We start from the raw sequence: 19,464 nt of genomic DNA, 5'->3' as shown, positions 1-19,464 counted from the left end.
AGCTCACAGCGAGGGCAGCTGGGCTCACTGGGGGTGGCTATTTGTTGTGTATACAAACAGGAAAAGGGGGGCAAGCAGCCTAATCCTGTCTGTGAACAACAGATACTTCTGCTGGCTAACGGTGCTGGAGGAACTCGGCTGGAATAAAGGGTGCGGGAGCCGGCAGGGGCTGCTCCGAACCGAGGGAGCGGCGGGAAGCCGGGCAGGAGCAGGAGCAGGAGCAGCAGCAGCAGCAGCAGCAGCAGCAGCAGCAGGAGCAGCAGCAGCAGCAGCAGGAGCAGGAGGATGCCGGCACTCAGCGCGTTGCCGTTCCTGAAGCCGGTGCAGCTGCGCTCGCCCCGCAGCCCGCCCGGGGGCCAGCGCCGGCACACGCTGCCCGCCAGCGAGTTCCGCTGCCTCGGCCCCGGGGATGCCGCCAGCGTGTTCGAGATCGAGCGCGAAGGTACCGGAGATTCTGCCTGCTGCCATCAGCCGGGTCCCCTGGCGTCTGTTTCCAGTCTCTTGTGCTCCTTGTAGTCGTGAATTCCCCTGTGGGTGCCCCTCGTGGGATGGATGCCGTGGTCCTGGCCACCGCGGGCTCCCTAATGAGGTGGAGGATCTGTGGTTAATGAGCTGGAGAAGCACGGCCCCAGCTCACCCCGGGAGGTGATGCTGAGTAGGACCCCAAAGCAACCCTGTGAAAGACAGGATAGGAAAAGGGGAAGTGGGAGCAAGGACACCTGCTCTGCCTCCTCCTGCACAGGGGCACTTTGAGGTGCCACCCTGGAAACCTTTCCCTGTTTCCTTCACCGTAGCTTCCCTCACCCAGACTCACCCAGCCCATTCTCCCTCCTCTCCAAGGGCAGGGCAGCCAGGGAGATGCCGAGAGGGATGGCTCAATTCAGCACCAGCTGCTGTAGCTCTGGAACCAGCAGAGTGAGGAGCTGGTCATTGGGCCATGGGGAACTGCCTCTGGAGAAGCAGAACTGCTCCCTGGAACCATCTCTGTCCCTCAGAACTCCTTTAGACCTCGCAGGCAGCAGGACACGTGCCATCTCTCCCCATCACATCCCGCTTTCCCTGCCCTACATCAGTGCTGGGAGTGTTTCTGGGTCGGGTGTGCTTTGTGTCTCTCACTGTGGTCACCACTGCCCCCCTCCAGCCTTTATATCGGTTTCTGGGGACTGTCCCCTGCACCTGGATGAGATCCGACACTTCCTGAACCTGTGCCCGGAGCTGTCCCTCGGCTGGTTTGAGGAAGGGCGGCTCGTGGCATTCATCATCGGCTCCCTCTGGGACCAGGAGAGGCTCAGCCAGGTATGACCCAGTCCTTCCCACCTCGTGCAACACCAGGGAGGGCACCAGCTGGCGTGAGGGGAGCAATGCAGGGCACCTGGGGGCACCTCAGCCTCAGGGGAGAAGGGGCAAATCCAGCCTCAGGTCATTCAGTGAAGGGTGGGATAAAGGCAGGGGTGACTCTGCCCTCAGGCAGGATCAGGAGGTTCCATGGATCCAAGGGTTTGGCTTCTCCTTCTCCTTGAGACCCTCCAAACCCTGTCTCCTCCCAGGGACAGGTTTGAGTGGCCCATCAAGGCACCAGCCCTGCCAGAGCCTGGGGACCGGGAGAAGCTCTCTGGGGCCCTGAGGCTACTCCCAAAATCTCCTCCCACAACTAACTGTTACAGGGCTGCTCTGGTAGAAATGAACTTCCTCATTAATTAATTTTTACCATGCTGTTAAAAAATATGCCAAGTAATTCCCCTCAACATTGATTTTAAAATTAAAAACCCTCTGAGGACGATGGGGGGAGCTGAACAGGCATGGGGAGAGTGAGGACCCTTGTGACAGTGTTCACAGGGGTCGGAGGATGAGGCAAGAGACGAGGATCTGACTCCATGTTTCAGAAGGCTTGATTTATTATTTTATGATATATATTATATTAAAACTATACTAAAAGAATAAAAGAAAGGATTTCATCAGCAGGATGGCTAAGAATAGAAAAAGAAGGAATGATAACAAAGGCTTGTGTCTCAGACAGAGAGTCTGAGCCAGCTGAGTGTGATTGGCCATTAATTAGAAACAACCACATGAGACCAATCCCAGATGGACCTGGTGCATTCCACAGCAGCAGATAACCATTGGTTACATTTTGTTCCTGAGGCCTCTCAGCTTCTCAGGAGGAAAAATCCTAAGGAAAGGATTTTTCAGAAAAGATGTCTGTGACAGACCCTGGTTCTTTAGGGTGGGGAATAAGAAGCAGGATGAGACACCCTGGTCCTGCTAAGCCCTGTTTCCCCCTGGCAGGCAGCACTGACCCTGCACAAGCTGCAGGGCTCGGCCGTGCACAGGGCTGCTCTGGCAGAAATGAACTTTCTCATTAATGAATTTAAACCATGCTGTTAAAAAATACGCTAAGCAATTCCCCTCAACATTCATTTTAAAATTAAAAACCCTTTGAGGATGATGTGGGGAGGCGAATGGGCATGGGGAGAGTGAGGACCCTGGTTCTTTGGGTATTGGAATTAATTACCAATATGGCCAGATGGGACATGCCTGGGCTTGTCTGGCCCACGCTGCTTCACCAAAGGCGGCAACTGTGGTGATTTCACCCCAGAGACACCTTTGGCCAGCTGTGTGCTGCAGCTGGGCGCTTGGGACAAGTCCAGGTATGCAGGAGCTCAGGTTTACCTCTGGTGGAGAAGCTTTAAGGCGATGGTGAAGGAAAAGGAGTCGGGTTCTGCTGGAGGGTTTCGATCCAGAGCTTTATTCCTGGCCCACAGCTCTGCTGCTGAATGCAGCAACAGCTCCAACAGAACTCCCCGAACCGCATGGTTGCTGTTCCTTTTACCCCAGGGAGAGGGGCAGGGAAGGAAAATGAGGGACCACCAACCAGGTAGCAGGGGGGACTTTCAAGGGACAAATGACACCTGGATGGCCCAATGTCCCCTCAGGGGTAGGGCATCTTTTGAATTCTGCCAATCACTTGACAGACATGGGGAGAGCAAGGAGCCTGGTTCTTTGGGGTGGGGAATAAGAAGCAGGACAGGACCCCCTGCTCCTGCTAAGCTCTGTTTCCCCCTGGCAGGCAGCACTGACCCTGCACAAGCCGCAGGGCTCGGCCGTGCACATCCACGTGCTGGCTGTGCACCGCACCGTGCGCCAGCAGGGCAAGGGCTCCATCCTGATGTGGCGCTACCTGCAGCACCTGCGCTGCCTGCCCTGCGCCCGCCGCGCCCTGCTCATGTGCCAGCCCTTCCTCGTGCCCTTCTACCAGAAGTGCGGCTTCCAGCCGCTGGGGCCCTGCCAGGTGACCGTGGGGGACCTGGCCTTCGTGGAGATGCAGCACGCGGTGCGGGGCCACGCCTTCATGCGCAGGAACAGCGGCTGCTGAGGCCCTGGGGATGGGAGGCTGCAGCCCTTGTCCATGCCCAGATCCATCATCCCCAGCTGGCCCTGGATACAGCTGCTCCCTCTGCCACATCTGCCTTCCAGCCACACCAGCCTGGCCCCATCCCATTCCTGCAGGGCTGGGCACAGGAGCTCCTGCCAGGTCCTGCTGGAAGCATCAGCTCCCAGGGCTGGGCACAGGAGCTCCTGCCAGGTCCTGCTGGAAGCATCAGCTCCCTGGGCTCTGCTTGAGCTGCCCTGGCTGCAGGGCCATAAGTCCCCTGGGATGGAAAGGCTTTGCCCTGGGAATGGCTGGGAGGGCTCTGATGGTCTGAGGACACTCCTACCCACCATGGTGTGCTGAGATACCCAGCAGAGCCCCTGCAAACACGTGCCCCAGCCTGGCACACCTCCCACCATCACCACCACCACGAGTGGAGCACACCATGGCCAAGCCCTCCCTGAGCAGCCCCCAGGCCAGGCAGGGGTTGTGGCAGCCACCCCCTGCCCACAGCCATCCTTCCAGCCCCCTTGGAGCACATTCCCAGCCCACAGCCACCCTGAGCTGCACCTTGCAGAGCCTCCCCAGGGAACAAGCCCAAACCATTTGGTCCTCCCTGTCCCAGACCCACAACCAACCCAGGACAAGCCTTTTGCAAACAACTCAGGTTGTTGGAAAGCAGTAAATAAAGATGTGGTGGTGATTTTCTACACAGCCCATGTGTGTTCCTGCCCTGCTTTGATCATGATCTCACCACAATGGCCAGAGGGAGGGCACCAGCTGGTGTGAGGGGAGCAATGCAGGGTACCCTGGGGCATCTCAGCCTCAGGGGAGAAGGGGCAAATCCAGCCTCAGGTCATTCAGTGAGGGGTGGGATTAAGGCAGGGGTGACTCTGCCCTCAGGCTGGCTCCATGGAACCTCCTGATCCTAGGGTTTGGCTTTTCCTTCTGCTTGAGACCCTCCAAACCCTGTCTCCTCCCAGGGAGGGGTTTGAGTGGCCCCTCAGGACACCAGCCCAGCTTGTCCTCCCTCCCTGCCACACCAGCCATCACCAGAACAACCAGAACCCCCTAAAAGTTCTCCATCCCCACCCCTAAGAAGGGAGGAGAGGCCTTGTGCATCTCATTAAATACAGGTAGAAATTTATTAAGGATGGGGGAAACCCACAGCTTTTTAAAAAAGTATCAAAAAGAGACAAATGAGGTGAAGTGTCTGTCTTTGGCTGGAGCAGCAACTGGAGGGACAGAGTGGGGCTGAAAACTGGCCCAGGGTAGAGGGAGGGCTGCAGGGACGGATGCAGATGCTCCTGGGCTCACTCAGCAAGTGGTTTTGGAGTGGGAACCAGGCTCTCAGCCCTTGAATATTCATCCCAGGACATCCTAAGTGGGGCATTCCCACCTGCCCCCACTTAAAAGCATTGAGGCCTCCAGCACCAAAGCAACACATCTCAGGGGAGAGACAGCCTGGCACCAGCCTGGGTCCAAACCAGCCCAGAGGGGTCACCTGGACCCCAGGAAGGACCTGCCTTCGTGCCATGGCTGGTGGTGAGGAGGAGGAGGAGGAGGAGGAGATGCTGGGGAGAGCAGCCCAGGGCTGGGGGCAGGTGGGACTGTGCAGCCTTGGGCAGGGAGAGGGAAGGTGACAGCCCCATCCTGCACTTCTCCACCTGACCAGCACCACTGGAGGAAGGAAAGGCTGCCTGGGCCTCCATGCTTTGAAAAAGGGAGAAGGGAACTAGCAGGGACTCAAGGCAGAAGGGGGGAGCACCGACAGCTCCCTGAGAGGTCTGTGGGCTCCAGAAGCAGCTACAGGAGCCCCCCAGGGGGATTTTCTCCATGTCTGCCTCCCACCATGGCACTATAAACACAGTCCTTGCCACTCCTCCCCTTCCAAAAGGAGAATTTCACGGAAATAAGGGAAGGAAAAGCCCCCTGCCCCAAGTCCTGCCTCTCCATCCAGTGAGGAGCCAGGCAGGAAGGCACAAGCCTCCTTGGGGACCTCAGGGGGAACAGGACTGAAAAATATCTTTGAAGCTCAGCCCTGAACATCTTGGAGCCACGACAGAGACTCCAGAGAGCCCAAAAGGGGGAAACTCTGGGCCTAAAGAGCTGTGGATAAAAAGTGCCCCTGCAAAAAGGGGGTTGTGTTCACAGTATGAGCTGCAGCACTGCAGGGCACCAGGGTGGGACGGGGCCCCAGGCAGGCAGGGGCACAGGCTGGAGACTTCAGCAACTTCACCCCAGGACTGGCAGTCCAGCCTGGCCATGGATACACCAAAATCCCGCTTCCCTTAGCCCTTTCCCCACACAGGCAGCAGCCAGAGTCAGTCCCCAGGCCAGTTACGGCTTTCCAGCATCAGGAGGGAGCCCCAAAGGGGTTCCAGGCAGGGCTGGCTCAGCCCTGCATCCCCAGCACTGAGCAAGGGGTACCCCAAATCCACCCTCCCTGAGGATGGAGCCATGCCCAGAGTCTGCCCCATCCTGGAGCAGCCACCAGCATGTCCCACAGGCTTGGCAGGACCCACCCTGTGGGAAACACAGCCCGTCCAGCAGGGTCAGTGCAGGACCTGCTCCAGCTCGTACTTCTCACAGAACTTGCTGGTGAAGGGCAGGCAGGTCAGGTACTCCACCCAGCGCCAGTTCACGGGGTACACGTAGAGCCACACCACCAGCGAGGCAAAGAGCCCCAGGAAGACCAGCAAGGACACGATGATCATGGCCCGCTTGCGCAGCTTGTCCACCGTGCCGAAGGTGATGTAGGGCAGGAAGGCGAAGGACAGCAGGAGCCCGCTCAGGAAACCAAACAGGTGGGCAATGTTGTCGATCCAGGGCAAGAGGCCACAGATGAAGAGGAAGAGGACGATGCCGAAGAGGTTGAGGAAGGCTTTCCAGGGTTTCTCCAGCACTTGCCAGCTTTGGAAGAGTTCCACGAAGAGGCAAGCCAGCAAGCCGAACTGGGAGCCGGCAGGGCCCACCTGCAGGGATGGGGGAAGTCAGGGCTGGGCTCTGTGTCACCCCAGACACACCCTGTGTCCCCCAGGGATCATCTCCTCCCCTAGCAAAGCACATTTGGCTCCTGCATCCCCGTGCAGGATCCTGCATGGGGCTCAAGGGTGGGAGCCCTGGCACAGGAGGATGAGGAGGGGAGCAGGGTGGTGCTGTTTTGGCAGAGCTGGCACTTTCTGTGACTCAGCAGCCAGAGAGCATCAACCCCTCACAGACCACAGCCCCATCCTGGCACACCTGTGGGGGGATTAGGGCCCTTGGCATGATCTCATTTAAAGGCTGACAGGGTTTGGCTGGCAGCAGATTAGCCATCTGCCTGCCCAGAGACCCCGCACGCTCACGGACACGTGGTGACATGTGACACACATGGCATGTGCCAACACCACACGTGGGGCAGGGACACCCCCTCCTCCTCTCCCTGCAGCAAACCCTGCCAGGGGGTGAGAATCTGCTCCAGCCCCTTCCCCAAACCTCTGCCTAGGATGGGGATAGAGAGGGGCATCCTTTGGTCCCTGGGAGCCAACAGGATTTGGGACAGACTCCCAGACCCTCACCTCTGCCCTGTAGGGTAGGAAGATGGCACTGGCCAGGTTTCCCGTGATGCCACTGAGGATGAAGATGATGGAGATGCGGTGCCAGCCTGCCAGCTTCTCCAGGTCCCGCAGCACTGTCATCTGGAATGTCACTGACACCAGGCAGTGGATGATGCTGGGGGAGAGGCCCTGGGTTAGAGACCCTGCCCAGCCCTCCCACCCAGTGCCCCAGGGCATGACACAGCTCACAAAACACCCCTGTGGCAAACATCTTTGTATGAAAAAGCCTTTCCTTAGGATTTTTCCTCCTGAGAAGCTGAGAGGCCTCAGGAACAAAATGTAACCAATGGTTATCTGCTGCTGTGGAATGCAACAGGTGCATCTGGGATTGGCCCATCTTGGATGTTTCTAATTAATGGCCAATCACAGCCCAGCTGGCTCAGAGAGAGAGTCTGAGACAGCTGCCTTTGTTATCATTCCTTCCTTTCTATTCTTAGCTTAGCTAGGCTTCTGATGAAACCTTTTCTTCTATTCTTTTATATATAGTTTTAATGTAATATATATAATAATATAATAAATCAAGCCTTCTGAAACATAGAGTCAGATCTCTGTCTCTTTCCTCATTCGAAAACCCCTGTGAACACCATCACACACCCCCACTGAAGGCACCTGTCACAGTCTGGGAGTGCCCTTCCCTCCTCTCTCCCAGCCCATCCTGGTGGGCACTCCAGTGCCCAGTTCCCCCATCCCTGGGGATATGGGGGCTGTGGCTCACCCAGCGTGCAGGAACAGGGACAGCCACAGGCGGTAGAACTGGTCAGGGACCTCCGGGTTCAGGAAGGGCAGGAGCCCACAGACCTCGTCCAGGCAGTGCACCTGCAAAGGCAGCAGGGTCATCCCCAGAGCCACAGGGAGCAGAGGATGGGTCACAGGGATAGGTCACCAATGATGCCATGTGGCAGCTATGAGGGGATTCTGGATGGTGTGGGGCACCCACATTGCCCTGGTGCTGGTAAAGGTGCCCACATTGCTGGTAAAGGTGCCTCCTGCCCCATACCAGCAAGGTGGGCACAACAGCAGGAGCTTGGCCAACAGCTGGGCAAGGCCCTGCACTTTGCATCATTCCTGCTCACACCCATCCCAACCATGTCCCATTCCTGGCAGGACACTCTGAAGCCCTTTGGCATCAGCATGGCTGCTGGCATTGTATCCCACACGCCCTGCATGCCTCCCTGGCCCTGCTCACCTGCGAGCAGAGCGTTGCCTCCTCGTGGAAGTAGCCGTGCATGAAGTCGCAGTATTCCCGCGTGGTGATCTCACAGCTGCCAGGGGCAGGAGGGGGCTCATGGGGGCAGGGCACACTCAGGACACCCCTGAGCATCCCCCTCTGCTCCCAGCCTGCTGCCGCTGTGCTTCCCACCCCCCAGGCTCTGTAACCCCCCCCGGGCACAGCTCTGGACCCTGATGGGACAGCACGAGGCAGGAGTGCAGAGGGGGGAGCCAAGCCAGGTGCCCCCTTTGCCCACCTGCCCTTGGTGCCAATGCAGCAGGGCCTGCCCTTGATCTCGCAGTCCAGGTGGGCAAAGCCCGTGTGGTTGGTTTTGGTCTCGTAGGTGCAGATCTAGGAGCAGGAGGGAAAGGAGCCCTGGTCAGAGCCCATCCCAGGGCTGTCCCTGCTGACCCCTTCCAGGCTCACTGCCACCATGGAGCCACCGGCTGATGGTGGCACCAGGCTCTTACCGGCCACTTGGTGATGTCATCTGGCCACACATGGGGTGGGTTGGACGCAGGCTCCTCACACGTCCTGGCAGGAAGAGGGGGGTGAGTCGGGTGGGTGCCCCCAACACATCCCCCTGCAGACCAGTAACCCCCTCGGGCACAGACAGCTCTGGGACCTGCCTCGATCCTGCCCACCCGTGGGTGCCCCACAACACCCCACAGCAGCTCCTTCTGCAGCTGAACCCTCAGAACTCAGAGCTGTTGGATAACCATGCCCATGGATGTTCCCATCCCAGCAGGACAGGCCCAGCCTCAGTTTCCCCATTGATTCCCTCTTCTTTATCACTCTCCTTGTGTGCAAAAATCTCCCATCCCCTCGGACAAGAGGATTCAAGGTATCCCAGCTGGAAAGGCAGCCCCTTCTGCCGTGTCCCACACACAGCCAGGTGACAGGGCCACCTCCACCCAGCTGCTATGTCTACCTGGGGTCCTGGTGACACACAGCCCCCGAGGTCCTCTTCTCTCCCGAGCCCATGGCTGGCGCGTTGCTGCCTGGCCACTTGATGAACGTTGCCAGCGTCTCCTGCAGGGAGCATGGAGACACTGAGGATGCAGCAGGGAATGCGTGGCTCTGATATATGGTCTCCTCGAGCCAGGTCTCATAAGCTCTTGGAGATCTATATCACACCCAAGATAGCTCAGCTACCTTAGAAGGCATAAAATCAGCAGGATGGCTTCTGTGGTAGTGTTGGAAATAGAAAAGTTTTAGTAAAAGGCAAAATAACAAAATTCCTTTGAGAGAAAAACCAAGCCTGGTGCAACAGGCTCTTGCTCCTTCCTGGTAAAACACTTCACAAAAGCCATTAGTTTCTTTGTTCTCTTCTTTTTCTAGTAAATTGCTCAGGTGGGACATTTTGGCTCCTGTCCAATTGGCTATCCTTAAGTTTGAGGTGAAGCCCCCCAGGTCCTATGAGGTGTATTTTTACCTAATCGAGGAGAGAAACTTCTGGGCTCTTTTCCTTTTCAAAGAGACCAAGGATAGTTTGGTCACTCTGTCAACAGGGGGCACATTCCAACACGGCTCTGACCGCACCTGCATCCTGCCCAGGGGCAGTGCAGGGCTGACACGGTTTCCCCAGGGATCCCCAGCCCTTCCCACGGCAGGGGCACGCACCGAGCAGTCCTGGGGCAGGGTCTGGATGCAGCCGGAGTTGTCGTTCTGGACACAGCAGCCGGAGCCCCGCTCCCGGTCCCGCTCGCGCTGGATGAGCCGCTCCACCTGCCGGTCCTTCCGGATGCACGGGGAGAACTTGGCTCCCAGGTGGATCAGGTCGATCTGGCAGGGAGATGCCAGTAAAGGGGATTTGTCTGTGCACCTCCCTTCGCCCCAGCTATCCCCAGGGAGAGTTTAGCAGGGCCAGGGGGTCTCCACAGGCAATAGACAAAGGTCTCTGTCATCCCAGTGGAGGGAAAGCAGCACCATCCCACTGTGATGACACATGTCCCAGTGGGATGGGGGCCTGGGACAGCAGGCTAGAGTGAGGAAGTCAAGCTCTGCTCCCCTGAGGAGAGGAGCACAGCAGAGAACCCCCTCAGCTCAGGGCAGGGGAAAGCAGAGGGCAGAGCCTGAGACCAGGGGCCAAGGGTCTGGCAGGGTTCTTACCGAGCTGGGCCCAATCCAGAAGTTTTCCTGCTGGATGTACTTGACACTCTCGTAGACACCCTTGTTCCTCAGCACCTGCCAAGAGAGGCCAGGGTCAGCTCCCACTGAAGGGACCAGTGCTGAGGGGGGGCACCCCTGTCTCCCTCCACTCAAAAGGGGCTGAGCAGCCCCTTCATCCGAGGGGAAGGGCTGTGGGTCCCACCAGCAAGGCAGGAGAGGAGAACAGCTCTGCTCCCACTACATATTCTGCTGCAACACGGTGCTGCTCGTCCCCTTGCCCTGGCCATTGCACAGAGCTTCTCAAATGCTGGCTCCCAGTGTCCCATGGTGTCACACTCCCACAGGATGCTCCCAGTCCTCACAGAGAGCATGACACCATGGGACACTGGTGGTTACAGTCCCCCCTGAAGGATGGCTCTTAAACTTACTAACTCTGTCGTCACGTGCTGGGCGAAGCCAATGGGGGCGATGCCGTAGGTGCCGATGACCAGCAGGGTGATGAGAATGTGCACAAAGGTGATCCAGTACGTGAAATACGGCCTGGAGGGGGACAGGACCCGAAACTGGAGCTGGTCAAAGATCTCTGGGCAAAGGGACACTGCAGTCCCCCAACACTGAGGGGGACACACATCCGAGTGGGGGTGTCCCTGCCGTCGGTGCCCCTCACCGGTGGCTGTCGGTGATCTCCAGCTGGGACTGCACGATGCTGCTCAGGCTGCGCCGGTAGGTCCTGTTCAGCCACTTGCCCACCACGCCCAGCCCGTAGTAGCGTTTCTTGCGGTCGAAGGCGAAGTGCTTCACTTTGGAGGCGATGCGCCGGCCCCGCCGCGGAGCCGCGCCCGCGCCGCCCGGCACCGAGGCCAGCCGGGCACCCTCCCGCCTGGTGAGGGAGGAGAAACCCATCACACCTCCCACAAGGACCAGCTGAGAAACACCCCATGGCCAGAGCTATGCCCTGAGGTGAGGCTCTGAGCACCTCCTGGCTTCATTCTCCCAGGATCATCATGGAAGTGCCCAGTGCCCACAGCAGGGACAGCTGGGGACATTGTCCTGCCTGCAGCAGGGCACCTGGGCAGCCTCGGGGGCAAGACCTGCTGAGGGCTGGTACTCACGGAGTGGGCTGCTCCACTTCAGGGGACACTCTGGCTTCCTCTGCCACCTGGTGCATGCGTAAGTACGTGGCTGATAGAGGAGGTGACTCAAAGACGTCATCGGGCATGGAGTACGTCTCATCGTGCATGTCCATCTGGAAAGGGGATGGATTGAGTCCTTGGATGTGTGTGATGGGTCAGAAACTGATGGAGCCCACACCCCCTGACTCAGCATTCCCCTGGCCAGGGGGAGTGGGTGAGCCCTAATGACACTCCACTAATGGCCCATCACAGGGTGTGAAATGTGCCTACATGGCAATATCACTCTCTGTCACACCCAAGGGCCATCACCAGGGCTGGGGCACAGCAGCCACCGATGCCTCTGTCACTGCTGGGTCCTCGTGAGAGCCCTGCTGCACACCCAGCCCCCTGTGCAGGGCACTGGCACGTGCCCCAGCTCCAGCAGTCAGCATGGAAAGGTGCTTGCCTTACTGAAGAAGGACGAGTCCAGGGTATCAGCAGCATCCACCATGTCGTCGTCCATGAAGCTGGGGTACAGGAAGCTCCTCTTGCTCCTCTGCTTGGGAGCCAGTGGCTCCAGGACAGAGCGCCCCTTTGGCAGCACAAACAAACGAAGGTGAGCAACCAGAAGCCCTCAGTTTTTGCAGCACTGAGGGTTTCTCAGATCTTCCCTCTCCAAAGCCAAGTGGCAAGGATTAAATCCCAATCAGCCACCATAGCCCCTTGTGTGGGGAGGAACTGGCAGAAGATGCTGCCTTTAGTCCCTCAGAATCCACACTGAACCATGGCCAAGTTAGTCAGCATGACAAGTGACCTCTGAATTCATCTGGTCTCATAACCACAAACCCATCCCCAAGATTTGCCCAGGGCTCCTCAGAACCAAGAAAATTGCTGGAGAGGTTTCATTGCCCCTCAGCAAGGGAACCCAAAAGTTGGGTTTTTTTCTCAGATTGTCCAATTTCCACTAGCCCACCACCCCCAGGGGGTCAGGTTTCACTGCCCCTCAGCAATGGAACCTGAAAGTTGTTTTTTTCTCAGATTGTCCAATTTCCACCAAAACTTCTACTTTTAAGTAGCACTTAGGTTAAAAAAACCAATCTCCCCCTCAAACCCACCCTGGAGAGACAGCAATCTCCATGCACAGCAAACAGCCAAGAAACAAAGACGATGGGTGAAGGACAGAACTGAAACCCAGCTTAGGAAGGTGATCCCCCCTCACACTCCTAAAACTCACACGGAGGAGAGCTGCAGCCGCCTTGAAGCTCATGTGGGCCACAGACTCCCTCTTCCTGCGCGGCAGGCGGCCGTAGCCCGAGCGGATGCTGTTGAAGGAGGCCAAGGAGACCACGCCGGGGGTGAGCGGGGGCAGCACGTGGTGCGGCGTGTGGGGACGGTCGGTCTCATCAGGATGGCGGAAGGGACGGCCCCTGGCCAGCGGGTCCACGATCTGCGGGAGGGAAGAGCTGTCAGCGCTGGGAGAGCGAGGCTGGCAGTGGGACCCCTCACCCTGAGCTCTACCTTGGGCATCTTGGCGGGCTTGGGCGACTCGCTGGCTTGGAAGGAGGGCACCTCCTGGCTGGGCAGCTCCATGTCGCGATAGGCAGGCTTCAGCTTGCCGTACCTCATGCTGCAGTGCTGCAGGCTCTTGCGCTGCCACTGCTGCCGCTTCCCCTCCCAGTCGCTGCTGACACCGAACCACTGTGCTGTGCCCCTGGACACGGGGTGGGCACAGCTGTCACACAGCTGGCCCCCCACACCATGTACCACCATTGCACCCAGCCATCCCCTCTGCAGGGTGGGCACAGCTGTCACACAGCTGGCCCCCCACACCACGTGCCACCATTGCACCCAGCCATCCCCTCTGGCAGGTGCTTGGGGTGTCTCAGCCCAGCCTGCAGCAGGGCAGTTTTGACCTGGCTATGGGTCAAAGGTGAGAGGAATAGTGGATTTGTCTTTACAATCCAGCTGTGGGTCTGCTGGTAGATAAAAGTAGCACTGGGAGATAAAAGAAACAATGGGAAGGGTTCCACTGATTGATGAATGGAAAAAGATGTTTGCTTTTACAAATAAACTTTAGGTTTGCTGATAAATAAAATTAGACACTGAAAAATGAAAGAAACAATGGGGAAGAAAAACCCCTAAATTCCATAAGAATTAAAAATTAAAAGGGAGGGTTATACATTGGAGGGAAATCTTTGGTATCAGGTGTATCGCGGAGTCTGTACCTCTCAAGTACCTCAGCCAATGGGGAAAGAGAGAAGGGAAATGTGGCCAGGAAATTGGGATAAAAAGGAGGCTGCATCCTCCAAATATTTGAGAGATCCCAGGGGAATGCCCCATGACCTCTCCCTTTATTTGAATAAAGCCAGAAAGGACTCCTCTGTCTCCTTTTGCACATAAACCTTTGGTGTTTGTGGATTAATTTTCTTAACAAAGGGATGTGGAGGAAAGTGATTCTTGCACTCCTTTCTGAGACAAAACCCTCCAGCCCCACCCCAAATCCTCTGGCAGCACCCCCAATGTCCCCCTGTGAGTGATCCAGCCCCGGCTGGAGCCCAGCCCGCCCTCACTTGCGGATGCTCTGGGACAGGGATGTCTGCCGGCGGAAGCCGGGCCGGCGCTCCGGGCGCGGCTCCTGCAGGCTCTTGCTCTTGCGGTACACGGGCACCTTGGGGGGCTGGAAGGCAGAGCAGGGGGGCATCAGGGACACGATGGCACCTGGCAGCCCCCCAGGCCCAGCGTGGGACAGGCACAGCTGCAGCCCTCACCTCCTTGCGGGCGCCATCCTCCTCGGCCTCGCGGGGCGGGATGACAATGGACAGGTTCGGGGGCTTCTTGCTCTGCAGGCGGCTGCTGCTGCTGCTGGAGCGGCTGCCCCCGTTCTTGTCCCCGGCTGACATCTCCAGCTGGGGGTGGCTGGCAGGCTGGCAGAGTGCAGGGGATCAGCCACAGGGGGAGAAGGGTTCCCCCAGGAGCTTGTGTGTGAGGAAAGGCTGGGTCTCAGTAAGAGATGGGGCCTCATCAGTGGGACATCACCAGACTCACCAGACTGAGTGCCCTGAGCCCTGGCTGTGCTGGTGAGACCTGGCCATCATGAACACAGCTGCTGCATCCCCAAAACCCACATTCCTTCCCTGGGTTTGGGTGGGTAGCAAGGCTTACATCACTCCCAGTCCCCCAGGGGTCACCAACACCATCTCTTCACCTGCTGGGTGTAGGGCAGGGGTGGCAACAGTGACCAGGTCAGAGCATCCCCATCATCCCAGCACATGCCAGTGGGACACCCAGGCTTCACACCCCGCCTGGATGAGCCTGACCATGTGCCTTGGAAATATGGGGCATCCCAGCAAACCCTGCCAGGCCCATGGCACACAGCTGCAGCACAGGGAACACCAGCATGCCCAGTCTGGCAAGGGAGCCAAGGGGAGATAGCAGGGGATGTGTGCAAGGAGCTCCTCTTGCCTGGGCAGGGGGGGAAGAGAGGGGATGCACAAGGCCTGAAAACACCTGATCCACATCCCCACATGCACCACAGCTCCCGTGTGGACCTGTCACGTGTTGGCATGCCCCATGAAGGGGAGATGCAGGACATTCCCCTCTGGCACGTGCATGCACACACCAGGCTAGGAGACTGAATCCTCCCTGGCACCATGTGCAAGGAGAGGGAAGCTTAGCAGCCAAGACGTGGTTAATTCCTCAAGAAATCCCCTCCCAAGGGTCCCTGCAGCCAGCTCTACCAGACAGGGCCTGCTTTGCAGGAAAAGTAATTCCATCAGAGTGCAGGAGAACAAGTCCCAGATCCTATTAGGGACTATGAGGGCAATCAAAAGGGAGGCACAGCCTTCTCTGACCTCTTCTGCTTGACCATGTGCCAGTGCCCAGGGGACTCACACAGGTCTCACAAGCATCTCTTGTCCCCTGGGACAGTCATGGCCATGGGAATGGTGTCACTTGCAACATTTGCACAGTGCCACTGGCTGCAAAATGCCAGCTTGATCCACAGGCCTGGTTCTTCTCCCTGCCCAAGATCCCAATGACCAGACTCCTACAGCTCTGCTCTCCTTAGGCAACACCACTTGAGCAACCAGATGAGTGACTGAGATCCCACCAGCCCCTTCTGCAACAGGATCCCATTGGCAACCCGTTCCCACAGCAAGAGGCAGGGACAGGGACACTTTTGCAGCTCCCTTGGCACTTGGAGTCCTGAACACAACCCTCCCCTCAGACCACACCACAAGCAAAATCTGGCTTAAGCAGCATGGGGTGCCCAAGGGATCAGCTTCATGGGGATGCAGGAGTCCAGAACCAGCTCCCCAGGGAGGGAAAAGCCTGGAGTGGGCAGCACTGGCAGGAATTGCTGCCCTCCATCAGCTCCTGGGCCATGTGATAGTCTGCTCCTGCACTAAAATGGGTGCTGGGCTCCCTCTCCAGCACCAAAGCTGGGAGCAACCAATTCCCAAATATCCCCTGGGGGCTCAGCCAGTGCTGGTCCCCACAAGGGTCTCCTCACCTCATAAGAGTGACAGGGATCCTGTGCAGTGATGACAACACCCACAGCAGCCTTCCTCTGCCTCCGTCCTTCACACACGGGAGCTCTGGGACGCGGCTGAATTCCTCCTGTGGGGAGAGGCTGGGATGAAAAACCACTCATGGGAAAGCAGGCAAGGGCTGCAGGAGCATTCTGGCAGAGGGAGAGCTGAGCTCAGTGCTCCCCAGACCCTGGGGACAGGGCTGCAGGTGGCTGGACACCAGGGACAGGGATCAGCCACTGGCACAGTGCAGCAGCAGGAGGAAAAGCCCCCATTTACAGCAGTGCTCCACGGCAGGGAATAGCACGGGCAGGCAGCGAGTTTTGGAGTTTTCCCCTGCTGCTGCTTTCCTGGCTCTCGGGAAGCAAGACACCCAGGAAGAGCAGGCATGGACTATGTGTGCCTCACTGGGTATTTCATAGCTGCTAAACTGGGAGAGTGCCAGCCCCAGCAAGTAAAAGTTTCCATCCCATTGGTGAGCTGGAGGCTCTGTTTGTTTTCCTCCCAGGGCAGCCAGCAGTGAGCCCGAGATGGCAGCTGCTCTGGAGAGCTGGGAATGGGAGCACACTGGGCTCAGAGCAATCCCTGGGGCACCCTCATCCTCCTCCAGCTCTGAGGAATGGCTCTGAGTGGTAAGAAGCACAGAGATTGGAGCCAAATTCTTACACCCCCATCCCAAAATCCCATCCCCAACTGCTCCCATTGTAGGAGTGTCAGGGGGTAGCACGGTCGAGACGGATGGAGATGAGAGATCTCTGCAGCCAGGTCTGGAACTTGGGGTTTATTGCAAAGGGCCTGGGTGCAGGGCCCTGCTGGGAGCTGCCAGCCACAGCTCAGAGCAGGACTGAGAGGAGAGAGGGGGAGAGAGGATGAGAGGGTAAGAGAGTAAGAGAGCAAAGTTCCTGTTGCAATACCATAAATCTTCTTCTGTGCTGAATATTCTAATTCTCACTAACCAATCTAGTACAATGTACAAATTCTATAGCATTTACATACAGCCTATAAGAATCATTACATTCCCACACTGTGTTACATTTTAAACCCTAAAATCTCCTCTTTGGACCCCTTCTGCCGAGCCGGCAGGGTCTGCTCTGACCCTTGGGCCTGTCTGCAAGCAGAGGGTGTTGTTTCACCAAAAGGGGATCACCTTCAGTCCAGCCACACCACTGTTTTCCAGTTGTTCAGTAACTGAGGGATCTCAAAGCTTGCTTTCATTTCAATCTCGCTTATAGTTTCTATAGTCTCAAAATCTTTTACCAGGCAATCATATTTGTAAGGCTTTCCTGTTTCATCTTCCCCAACACCCATCACACCCCGGACAGCCCCAGATCTCTGTGCTTCCCAGCAAAGCAGGTTTGCTGCATGTTTAAAATCCTGGCCTGGCTTCCCCCCAGCTCCCCAGGCAGAGGGTGGAGGGCTGGACTGGCCTCTCCCGAGGTGACTCAGGCCAGGGGAGCTGGCACAGCCTGGCTGGCACCTGCTGTCCTGTCACGGTCACGCGGCCGCAGCGCCGGTCACGGCTCTGTGCCTTGGCACTCTTGGCATTGAGAGGGAGGGGGAGGAGGGCAGCAGCCCCCGAGGGCTCAAAGCTCCTTTGCCACACAGCAGCCACCCCCTGAGCACAGATCCTCAGCCACAAGAGCCTTATCCCATGCCAGGCAGAGAAATCCCCATGGGACGGTGCTGGGGAGGTGTTTTCAAGCTCACCACGTGCCTGGTGCTGGTGCCCAAGGCCTCTGGAGCTGGCATGCTCAGCGTGGGAATGGGCCAGACAGCGCCTCCATCCACAGACAGCCTGGCCCAGGCTTGGCCCTCCAGATCCCCTGGGGTCCCAGGTGCCTGTCACCCCCCAGCCCTGGCATGGAGGCTCTGCCACCAGGCTCCCTGCCCGGCGGCCCTGGCATCAGCAGCCCCATCACAGGGCACAGCTCGGCTGCAGGTCCCCAGGGAGGCTCAGCCCAGTCCTTGGACACTGAGGGTGGACGTGGTGGCTTTGTCCTGGGGACAGAAAAAGGAAGTGAGAGGCGACGTGCGGAGCTGACACGGGGGGATGGCTGAGCACGGGCCCTGCTCTGGGGACAAGGCAGGTCACAGCAGCAGGAGGGGACTTGGCAGCAGTCCTGAGCTTGGTAGGAGCTGTGCTTTGGGCTGGAAGAAGGGTCCTGGGGCAGCACATTGTCACTTTAGGCTGGAAAAAATCTCCATGCACTGGGGCTGCTGCCATTGTTGGAGTCATAAACGGGCAGGGCATGGAGGGAGGAACACCAGGTCTGGTTGGTAAGAAGAAATCCCTCACTGTCACCATCTCCCCTCCCAAAGCTCTTGACCACTCAAAGTCACCAAAACCTGACATCCAGCAGCAAGGGACAGCCTGTGCTCCAACAGCAGCACAGGGGTGAAGGCCCCACCCCTTCCCAAGAGGGCAGATGTGCTGGCATCACTGGGGATGAGCCTTCAACCAAAAAAGGCACAAGGAAGATGACCAGGGCTGGCTCCCAACCCCAGGGTGAATCAAACAAGCACTGACCTGAGGAAGCACACCAAGGAAGAAAGTGATGGAAAAAATTGTGTGGTTCATACAAAGTGTCACGGAAGGACACGCTGGGATGGTCCAAGCAACACAAAAGGACCATCAGCAAGGCCAGGTGAGCAGAGCTGGGACAGCCAAGCACAGGCAAGGCACAAGACAGCAGAGAAAACCCTGCAGAGCAGCCCTGGCTGGAGTTCTGTTGCCATTGATAAAGCACTCCCTTTCCAAAGAGATGACTACATACGCTTGGACACACAAAGACATTTACTCATTTGTTCTCCCAGATACAAAAAGAGAGAGAGAAACTGAAATCTGTATGCATGCAAATATCAAGGAAAAGATAATAAAAAGCCAGAAGGTCCTCACAGGAACCACAGTCAGAATTCACGTATGTATATGTATGTATGGAAAAATATGCTAAGTTGTTCTTATACATCACATTTGTAAGGTTTCATCTTCTCCAGACTACTGATATTCTGGTTAATAACACCCTAAATTGCCAGATCTTTCAAAGTGTGGAATACGGATGCTTGGAGAAGGATCAGAATCTCTCTCCCCAAGCCTGTTGGCACTGGGGGAAGGGACATTACTGCAATAGCACTGTCTCCATCTGCCACAATTCAGCTGCAGGAGAAAGCAGCTCTGAGCCACCCAAGGGTGGGGCAGGGAGTGGGACCCCCAGGAGCACCCATCATACCCTGAGCATGATGAGCCCCAGCTCTTCCTCTCCACCTGCACAGGGCAGGGAGAAAGGGGCCAGCAGTGCCACAGAGCCCCCAAACACCACCCCCCAGCCTCTGCTGGCACCCAAGAGCCCATCAGGCAGAGCTGCTGCTGCTGCTGCCCATAAATGATTCATGAGCACGTTAAAGACCTCTCTCAAGGCTGGAGCCACGTTAAAAGGTGCTCCCAGTTATTAAGAGCTCCAGATAGGAAACTCAATTTGTGCAGCTGCTCTGAGCATCGAGCTCCTGTGGGCTCACACCCGAGCAGAGACCCAGCACC

At 57.5% G+C, this 19,464-nt stretch overlaps 2 protein-coding genes across 2 annotated transcripts; one reads left to right on the top strand and one right to left on the bottom strand.

The window, feature by feature from the left end:
* The first annotated feature begins 285 nt into the window (after nucleotides 1–285).
* AANAT (aralkylamine N-acetyltransferase) lies at nucleotides 286–4,081 on the top strand. The gene is made up of 3 exons (XM_066565732.1): nucleotides 286–442; nucleotides 1,142–1,296; nucleotides 3,065–4,081. The coding sequence occupies exons 1-3, from the start codon at nucleotides 286–288 to the stop codon at nucleotides 3,368–3,370; spliced, it is 618 nt and encodes a 205-aa protein (XP_066421829.1). The 3' UTR covers nucleotides 3,371–4,081.
* Nucleotides 4,082–5,922: 1,841 nt separating this feature from the next.
* RHBDF2 (rhomboid 5 homolog 2) lies at nucleotides 5,923–15,994 on the bottom strand. Its single transcript, XM_066565678.1, has 18 exons — nucleotides 15,911–15,994; nucleotides 14,169–14,324; nucleotides 13,971–14,077; nucleotides 12,919–13,111; nucleotides 12,635–12,847; nucleotides 11,867–11,992; nucleotides 11,418–11,534; nucleotides 10,956–11,161; nucleotides 10,717–10,828; nucleotides 10,289–10,363; nucleotides 9,800–9,961; nucleotides 9,108–9,208; nucleotides 8,647–8,710; nucleotides 8,433–8,527; nucleotides 8,153–8,228; nucleotides 7,682–7,782; nucleotides 6,928–7,081; nucleotides 5,923–6,342 (listed from the first exon to the last, which is right to left on the bottom strand). Exons 2-18 carry the CDS (start codon nucleotides 14,298–14,300, stop codon nucleotides 5,923–5,925), a joined length of 2,454 nt encoding a protein of 817 aa, XP_066421775.1. The 5' UTR covers nucleotides 14,301–14,324; nucleotides 15,911–15,994.
* Nucleotides 15,995–19,464: the final 3,470 nt, after the last annotated feature.

The sequence above is a fragment of the Molothrus aeneus genome, chromosome 25 (genome assembly GCF_037042795.1).
Source record: "Molothrus aeneus isolate 106 chromosome 25, BPBGC_Maene_1.0, whole genome shotgun sequence".
Taxonomy (NCBI): Eukaryota; Metazoa; Chordata; class Aves; order Passeriformes; family Icteridae; genus Molothrus; species Molothrus aeneus.
The sequence above is the reverse complement of the archived record's forward strand: the minus strand, read 5'-3'. Positions and strand labels throughout refer to the sequence as shown.